Raw genomic sequence first — 9,916 nt, 5'->3', positions numbered from 1 at the left:
TAAAACATTGTTCATCACCTTATACCAGATATCTTATTGAAACATCCTTTAACATTCTCCTAATATGGGAGCATTTTGCCCCCAAAATTAGCTAGTTTTCGAACTTTTTCTCTTTTTTATTTGGAGCCAGTTTGCTGTTGGGCTTTTACTATTTCACATTTAATAAGTGGAAATGGTGTCTTCTGCATATCTATTATTTATGTTGCATAATCGAGCAATACAAACATCTAAAATAAAACACAGAATGCTTATAAAGAAGTTTATTTTTTTATGATTTCCGAAAGTATGTAGTGAAGACCATCAATGTCACATAGACGCGATCCTGAGGATAAAATATCTTAACTACCTTTATTGATTCTTTTGTTATCCATACATATCAACTCATTAAAATTCACGTTTCAAATGTCTTGGATTTACCCCCACAAGTGCCACAACGGCAAAAGTATTCTTACGTGCACATTTATCTTTATATCGCTTATTCACCGTATGTAAACTTGAAAACTGCTTTTCACAAATCTATGGCTTTACTACTTTACTATTTAACAAGTCACATTTTAAAATACAGACTACACAAATGCAATAAAACAGCAGTCAAGAATGTAGTTTACAATACATATCTTGTAACAACACAGACTATTTTGAGTTATCTGTTGGAAAACAGGAAGCAGCATATTTTACTGAATTCTGGTATGAGGCGTTTATGACCAGGAAAATTTACTTACAATTCTGTCTTATAACATTGAACTATTTCTCACATATATTATAATTACACATTTTTGAACAAATTTCAGTTTCAAAAGCGCAAACTGACTATACACAAATACAAAATGCTAGGAAAAGTTTCGCATATACACAGAAACATGCTTTATGCATTTTTACAATTGGGTTTAAAGGCCAATGTGGTTTTAAAATGCAGTACAAACACAATTATATGAAAAAAATATATAGCCAAGCCACCTAATATAACAGATTTCACAAATATAATTCATTTAATATTATGTCCCAAAATTTCCATGTAACATTGAAGCATTTACAGATCACTTAAAATAATATAAAAAAGGATCTTCAAACTACAAAATGACAGCAAATAAATGTAAATTATCTGCTTCTCTCTGAAAGAACAAACCTTAACTTTCAATTAAGTCAGGAAAGCACATTAAGAACTTTCTTTAAAGTACGTTAAATTTACAGATCTAGGGCAATGTGCACATGTTCCCAGCTATGCATGCAAACTATACTATGTGGTAAATAAAAATCAGTTACTTTAAAAGGCAGGGGGAAAAAATTAAAATAGCCAGAACTCTGTTCAACTGGTAAAACCACAGAGACATTGAACCCTAGATATTACCAAGAGGCTGGGATTAAAATTAATCATAAAATCTAGATACTATATCCTGTTGTTAAAATTTTATACTACTTTTGGGGAAAAAAGTTTTAAAATGAACCGGTGTTTTATAATAACCAATGTAACATCAGATCATTTCCACTAGAAACATTGCTTTTCTTACATGCCCCAAACTCGGTAAGATAGAAACCCTGACAAAGGAGGCCTGGGGAGAATGGGTCTCACCAGTCACTGTGAGACATGCCACTCTAAAGCAATGGAGCTGCTAAAATACATGTATTTGTTCTTAAGAAAAATTATAAAACTAGCAAATCTCTTTATATCCAGAATTATAAAAAGATAGAATCTATGAACTGGTATTCTAACAGGATCACAGAAAAATAGCAGACTGAGATCACAGCAGCATGCCCAGTCTGCCTCGAGCAAACAGTTCCCACTTCTTATGACCCAGTGTGTCGCTATGCTGAGAGACCCTTGATGGTCTTTAAAGTCGGACAGATAACCATCCTTATGGGCAAGGTAAAAGTGATCTAGCTTATTAAATACAAACAAAAATTCTTTCTTTTTCAGGACATTCTCTAAGGGATTAATTGACAGTAGTTCTTTTAAGGTAATAAAAGCTGTTGCAGGAAAAACTCATCGGAATTCTTCAGGAACTCCTGAAAGATATCCATCAACTTGATATTTTTACTCCTCCTCTCCAATCACAATTTTTTCCTTTTATATGAACAACTCAAATAAAATTTAATTAATTTACTTAAAATAAGAGAGAGCTTTCCAATGTTTCCACTCTAGGAACAAAAAAGTCCAGAGAGACTCAGTGCAAGTGATGAGGAGGTTGAGACCATAAACTGCAGACTTGGACACATGTGTCACTCCCAGGAAAGATGTCATACATTCATAAATTTGTGCTTTGTCTCACACTTTACAAGCCATGCAGGTTAGCCTCAACTTCAGTCCTCATTTTTAATGCATACACATTCATCCTATGTGAGGGACAGCAACTCAGCACAACTTCGGTGTTTCATCACAGACTGAAAAAGGAACACCCTTCTCTGAAAACAGTCTCTCCAATCTGGAAAATTTTTCTTCTATGCAATGTATGTCTTTTCAGATCACTTTTACAGAAAACGTAGCATTGGATCACTTTTAGAGGACAATTGAGAACTAGAAAAGGAAAAAAAGGTAGAGGGTAGGGCAACTCCAACCCCAGGCATCCACTCCCAGTGAGCCCTCGGCTGCATAGCGGCACACACACCCCACACTCAGCACCTGCTCTTCTTCACTTCCCTTCAAACAGGAGCTACTTTTCTCTATAATAAAGCAAGTAGTATTTCAGGGGATCTGGAAGAGGGAGGCTCAAGACCTTCTGGCGTAGGAAGTTTACAGGAGGGTCAGGCTTTGTTTCAGGCAGGGTCTTTTCTTCCTCCCGATGTTCCTCTTCCAAATCTTCACAGCTGTTGTCATCAGAGGGGTTGGAAATCCGACTGGCAAACACCTCTTTGTCCAAAAACACAATTGTTTCCATTCGACGGCGACGAACTCTCCTTCGTTTAAACCTGGGGGTGTTCTTTAGTCCATTTCCAGTTTTGCTCACTGCTTCTTGATGAATGAGCTTTTTAATAGTGCCACGGATGGCAATGCGGGCCAAGTCCTGCAGGCTACGGACTGCCAGCGGTGCTGCGGCACAAGGAAGGAACACATCACACTCATCTGCAGGCAGCACCAGTCTGCACACCTTAAAACCCTAGTATCTCGTATCATTGCACTTGTACAAATACAAGAGTATTCTAAGCAAGTGTCAACAAATGCTATAATTTGCATTTGTGTGGTAATTTTTAAAAGATATTTTCAACTACAGTAATCTTAACTTTGAAAATAAAAGGAAAAAATATTGCTTGGCTAACGAATCAACAGTAGAGATTAAAACATAAGTTAAAGCTTGTTTCTCTGACAGCCATTATCTGGGTATCACAGTCATCCAGGCATTCACACTCACTCAGTAGTGATGTGATGAGATATTAACAGCCTTTGCTCTATCTTAATATCTTTATATCAGTTAACAAATTGAATATTTATTCTTTTTTCAAGGCACTAATTTATCTAACTCTTACTTATTTTAATTTAGCCAGAGAAGGACAGACGGAAAGAGAGAGAGAGAAAGTGAGAAAGCAAGCCACCAGGTCCAGGATTCGAACTACAGTTGGTCATGTGGGAGTCCAGTGCCCTTAACAACCACACCACTTGCTGGCTCCATATCTGCTTCTTTTTTAATATTTTTGCTATGGGGCGCATGTACTTGACAGAAAGATACAGAAAGAGAGAGGGTGAGAGGAAGTGAGAAAGCACACCAGTCTGTTCTCCATTTTCCTCCTGGGATTCTGGGCATGCACACACATGCAACTGGTGTGGTTTTCAACTACAGGATCCAGAACTCAAACCACGCAATTGACATTGTAGGATTCAGCCATCTTAACCACACACCACAGGCTGGCCCTCCTTTTTTTTTTTTTTTTTTCTAAGTAGAAAAGTGCAAATCCAAACTTATTTCTTTTAGAGAGAGATTTTTCCTAAAGGGCATGTGTGTTTGCCAGAGAGACAGAAAGCAAGAAATCATTCCCCAGGAGGGTATGGCCATGCCACAACCCCTTCTCCAGTCTCCTCTTGAAATTTTGGGCACACATGCACAAGCTCCTGCCAAGGGTTTTAAGCCACCAGGTCTAGGACTAAAACTGCAGTCAACTACATGGGAGTTCAGCAATGTAACCATTATGCCAACTGCTGGACCCAAAATCCAAACGTTTAAAACAAAACAAAACAAAACTCCTGGACCAGCCAGTGGTGTGATGGTTAAGGTGGCTGGATCCCACATGGTTGACTACACAGTTTGAGTCCTAAACCTGGAAGTCTGAGAAACACACTAGACTTATATATACCCAAAATCCCAAAAGGAGAGAGAGATGGAAGAGATTGCAATGTGACCTTCCCTGTGGGGCTTTCTCGTTTCCTCTCTCTGTCTCTGGAAGCACACATGCTCTGTGCCAAAACTAAAAACAAACAAATGTGAAAGCACACCATGAAGAAATATTTAACAACTGAATTATAGCTTATAATTTAATACAGACTATACACATGTAACAATAAAGGGCTGGAGGTAGAGGTCATGTGTTTAAACACATTAAAATGGGGGCCAGGAGGTGGCATGGTAGTTAAAGTGTTGGACTCCCATATGGCTTACTGTGGTTCAAGTCCCAGACCTGGCACCTTGAAAAATCAAACTGGGCACATGTACATGTGTGCCTAAAATCTCAGGAGGAGAAGGGATTGTGGCATGGCCATCCCCCCAGGGGTGAGTTCTCACTTTCCCTCTCACTGTCTCTCTGCCTCTTCAGCAAGTATATATGCACTATGGCAAAGACCTGAAAAAAAAATGTGGATGACTTTGTTCTTTATGTTTCTTAGTTACCAAAATACATTAAACCAAAAATCTATCACTTTTTCCCTCTAGTACCAAACTTCTTCAAAGAATAAGAGTTTACACAGCATTTAATATTTTTTTCGAGATTTTTGCCATAGGGTGCATGTGCTCACCAGAGAGACAGAGAGAAACAGAGAGACAAAGCAAGAAATAATCCCCCAAGGGGGATGGTCATGCCATAATCCCTTCTCTTACAGTCTCCTCTCAGGATTTGGGGCACACATGCGTATGTGCCCAGCATGAGTTTAAGCCACTGGGTCTGGGACTCGAACCACAGTCGACTATGTTGACGTTAACAACTACACCATATGCTGGTCCCCACAGCATTTAATATTAAAATCAAAGAGGTATACACAGAAACTCGCCAAACTCTGCTGGTCTACATGCATCTTCAAACAGAGTGGGCCCAGGTTCCTAGGTGAATTGTAGAACAGACTGGGGCAGGCTCTTGCCAGAGACTGCACAATACTCCTCTCTCCTCAATCAACACCAACCTTTCTCTCCTGTTTTTCTACCTCTTAGGGCAAGAGACCCTCTTCCCTTTTCCAGGGTGGGCTCCAGCAATCCCTTCATGCTTAATCCTGCCCCACTGAGCATGATCAAGTCTCTTGCCTGTCTAAAACTCCATTCCTCCTCTAGTGCCACCATCTGTCTTTTCTTCTCCTCTGTTCTAGAAAGATTACTTCCACAGCCACTGGGCTCTAGCTGTTCAAGCCAAGATGCTGAAACAACTCCTTCACAGGATGTCAGACTCTTGTCAGCTCTGGCCTCTCCAGCTCTCCCTGAGGTGTCTGCTATGGAAAACTGAGCTGGCTCCTTGTCCTCTGACACACATCCATCCCTGAGTCCCCATGCTTCTCTCTCGTGTTGGCTCTTCCTTTTCTACCCAGCCTGATGCTCCTGAAGGTTCCAATTCCCATTTTCCCTTTTCAGTATGCCTGTCAATCCCTGATTGCACATGTGTTTTGTGGCTTTACACAGTAGATACTAGCCAAAGCCTCCCAAGGTTCTAATCCAATCCTGACCAGGTCCTGAGATCCCCACGGACTTATGTTACAAAGACTATTGCTACCTCAATCTCAGAAGGGCCATATGTGCCTCGGAATCCTTTCTACTATAAAGGCCAGCTTAGCTTCAGTCTTCATCTCCTACCTAGAAAATTCTAACTGGCTCACACCTCCAGTCTGTGGTTCCTTCATTCACCTTGAGAGCAGACTCCCACATGACTACATGAATTGTCATTTAACAACTGTCTTTACTTCTACAGTTTTGGGTTTTTCTATTCCATTATCTTCATCAACATGACTTTCCTAGACTACACTAGGAAACTAGCAAAGATATCTTTTTTACATCAAGAACCCTGGAGAGAATCACATAAGTATTTGTCACCCAATACTGGCTTTGAAGCCCATAGTCACAGGACCACACCTGGCTCTCTCTCAGACAGGGTCTTGCTGTGTTACCCAGACCACCCTCGAGGTGACAATTCTGCATCAGCTCCTCCAAGGTGCTAGGGTGACAGGCAGTTGCCACTGGCCTGCCTCTAGGATGGATAGAGCACTGAGCCCAGGCCTGCCTTGTGGCCCTCCTTGAGGCTGGACAGGGCACCAATCCCAAGCCTGCCCTGTGGTCCCAGTTTGCAGAGCACAACATCTTACCAGCACAAACCACAACGGCTACCCCATATGGTTAGTATTCCCATTCAGGCCACTCTGTCTTCACACCGACAGCCTCATTTTCAACAGGACTTGAACAATCTCATCAACACCCCACTGTGCGGGAGAGCACAGTCTCTGCTAAGGTTCTGGGAGCTGGCCCCCTTTACCAAGAGCAGTTTTGCTTAACGAGGTTATTCAGGCAAGATTTTCAGGGAACACACACTTAAAAAATTCACCCTTCACCAAACCACTGTAGTTATCCAGGATATCACGCCCCAGGCAGCATGACCATATTACAATCCCTTCTCCTCTATTCTCCTCCTTGGATTTTGGGCATGCATGAACATATACTCAGCATGAGTTTTAAATCACTGTGTCCAGGACTCAAACCACGGCTGGGACCAGCAGTTAGCATAATGGCTATGTCGCTGGACTCCCACGTCGACCACAGTTTGAGTCCCGGACCTGGTGGCTTAAATTCACGCCAGGCATGTGCGCGTGCGTGTGCGTGCCCAAGATCCCGAGAGGAGAATGGAGGAGAAGGGATTGCAGCATGGCCATCCCCCCGGGGAATGATTTCTCGCTTTCTATCTCTCTGTCTCTGTCTTTCTGGCGAGCACACATGCCCTATAGCAAAAACCTCTCAAACACACACACACACACACACACAAAGAAAAAAAACATGGTCAGCCATGTGGGAGTCCAGCACCTTAACTATCGTGCCACCTGCTGGCCACAACACACTGCATCTTTAAAAAAAAAAAAATCTGCTGATTCTTCATAGACAATGCGATGTGATAAATTCAACTCTAACCTACATACCAGTCCAGCTTATCCAGACACCCCAGCTCAAGACCACACAGGGGCACCTGAACCCCAAAATCTGCTCCTCGGCTGACACTTCCCCCCTCCTTCTTCCCTCATCAGGGGGTTTCTCTGCACTCTTGAGGACCAAGCACAGCATGATCTTCTGTCAGCTCACCCTGATCCCTGAAAGCCCCTATGCATATTCTAGTGCTGCTCACTACTGAATTCTGAGGAATGTGTCCACCTCATATGGTGCACCCTTAGCAAAGACAAAGGGATATAACCACCCAGTAAATGGTTCCTAGTAAATTTAAAACATTTTGAAAAGAATTTGCCAAAATATTTTTGAATGGTAGGACTATTTTTTTCTTTCTCTTCTCATTTTTCTTTTGTATTTTCCTACCTTTCTAGATAATCAGAGAGCATACTAAATTGTTTTTAAAGGTTTTGCCATGTGATGTGTGTACTCACTGCAGAGACAGAGGCAGTAAGAGAAAAAGTGAGAGACCACACCCCAGAAGTGATGGCCTCATTGCAATGCCTTCTCTTCCATTCTTCCCCTGGGATTTTGCATGTATGTGCACACACAGAGCATGATTTCTTTTTTTGAGAAAGGTTTTCACTATAGGGTGCTTGCATTCACCAGAGAGACAGAAAGCAAGAAATCACCCCCCACAGGGGGGGAATGGCCACACTGCAGTCCCTTCTCCTCTAGAGATTTTGGGCACATGTGCACACATGCCAGACATGAATTTTAAGCCACTGGGTCTGGAATTTGAACTGTGGCCAACTACATGTCCAGCAATGTAACCATTACACTATCTGCTGGTTCCTCTCAGCATGATTTTCAAGCCTCCAGATCCAGCACTCAAACCATAGTCCCAGCAGTTAGCGTAATGGCTATGTCGCTGGACTCCCACGTAGTCGACCGCGGTTCATGTCCCGGTCCCGGTGGCTTAGAACTCACGCCGGGCGCGTGTGCGTGCGTGCCCAAGATCCCGAGAGGAGAATGGAGGAGAAGGGATTGCGGCGTGACCATCCCCCCTGGGGGGTGATTTCTTGTTTTCTGTCTCTATGTCTCTGTCTGTCTGGCAAGCACATGCGCCCTATAGCGAAAACCTCTCCAAAAAAAAAAAAAAAAAACACAGTCAGCTTTGTGGGAATCCAATAACTTAACTACCACTCTGCCTGCTGACTGCTGACCCCAACTTCTCTTGAGCAGTGCATTACCACTGAGCCATAGAACCAGCCCAAACTACAATTTTTAAAAATTATTTAATTTTATTTATTCATTCATTTATTTAATTTGATCAGAGAGAGACACAGAGAGAGAGAGAGGGAGGGAAAGGGAGGAAGGAGGCTGCCAGGTCCGGGACTCGAACCGTGGTAGGCCATGTGGGAATGTCCAGCTTCTTAATCACCACACCACCTGCTGATTCCCCAAACAACAATTTTTTAAATGCATACAATTCTTGGGACCAGCAGTTAGCGTAATGGCTATATCGCTGGACTCCCATGTAGTTGACCGCGGTTCGAGTCCCAGAACCGGTGGCTTAAACTCACACCAGGCACATGTGCGTGCGTGCCCAAGATCCTGAGAGGAGGATAGAGGAGAAGGGACTGTGGCGTGGCCATCCCCCCTGGGGGGGTGATTTCTCGCTTTCTGTCTCTCTGTCTGTCTCTGTCTTTCTGGCGAGCGCACACGCCCTATAGCAAAAAAAACCTCTCCGGAAAAAAAAAAATGCGTACAATTCTTAGTAAAAAGTTAAGGTTTCAGTGGAGGCAAAGGTCTGTAGCATCAAAAGGTTACTTGTAATTTTTGTTTCCTTTCCAATTCTAAAGAGATTATAAAGAGCTAAAACCCATGGTCTAATGCCAAATCCCATGTGGCCACTTTTGTGGTTTGAATACTGGCCCTGACTGCTTGAAGAACCCCTCAGATGTGTGTATGTGCCCCAAATCCAGACAGGGTGGAGAAATGGAAGAGAAAAGAACGTGACATGACCATGCCCCTCTGGAAGTGCTTTCCTCCCTCCCTTCCCTCTCTCTGTCTCTCTGTGGGAGCACACACATCATTTGGCAATTTAAGGGGGAAAAAGTATCCTCTGGCAAATTAAAAAAAAAAAAGAACTAAAAGGTAAAATGACTAGTGATCTGTGCACTTACGTAACTGGACGAGTCTTGGTTTTCCTGACTCTGAACGGCAGGGCTGGATCAGAGGAGCAAATGAAACAGCCAGAATCTTTTTGGTTTCCCAGGCAGAAGGACCTGTGCGTGTTATTTTAGTCAACTATCCCAAAGGCAAAACAAGAATATTATAAAGATTAGCTATTGAATAGATTATCTTTAAACATAATAACCCCTATATATATAATCTAGAAAATTACAACAGATAACCCTGAAATAAAATAACCTGACAATATAGATGCTGACTGATATGAAGCAGATCTAATTTATGAGTATTCTTGCAAAAATGCTTAGCCTGAATCTATTAGGCCCCTCGATCTAACTTCTGTTTACAGGAGATACATACATGATAGAGAAGGTAGGTAATGGACAACAGAGAACAGTCAGATCGAGAAAAGAGGGATTAAACACAGCTTTCTTGAGCATTCAGAAAAAAAGTCA

General features: G+C 42.2%; 1 protein-coding gene across 2 annotated transcripts in view; it reads right to left on the bottom strand.

Annotated features, from left to right (window-relative positions):
- Positions 1 to 245: 245 nt before the first annotated feature.
- PCMTD2 (protein-L-isoaspartate (D-aspartate) O-methyltransferase domain containing 2) overlaps positions 246 to 9,916 on the bottom strand; it is a 23,322-nt gene continuing 13,651 nt past the window's right edge. For both annotated transcript variants that reach the window (XM_006167106.2, XM_006167104.3), the window contains exons 5-6: positions 9,455 to 9,578; positions 246 to 3,025 (exon numbers count right to left, since the gene is read on the bottom strand). In XM_006167106.2, the coding sequence (XP_006167168.1) occupies positions 2,649 to 3,025; positions 9,455 to 9,578 (501 nt within the window). In that variant the 3' untranslated portion in view covers positions 246 to 2,648. The remainder of the gene's footprint in view (positions 3,026 to 9,454; positions 9,579 to 9,916) is intronic.

This window comes from Tupaia chinensis, unplaced genomic scaffold (genome assembly GCF_000334495.1).
Source record: "Tupaia chinensis unplaced genomic scaffold, TupChi_1.0 Scaffold144472_1, whole genome shotgun sequence".
In the NCBI taxonomy this organism is placed as follows: Eukaryota; Metazoa; Chordata; class Mammalia; order Scandentia; family Tupaiidae; genus Tupaia; species Tupaia belangeri.
This window is presented reverse-complemented; position numbering and strand designations above follow the sequence as displayed.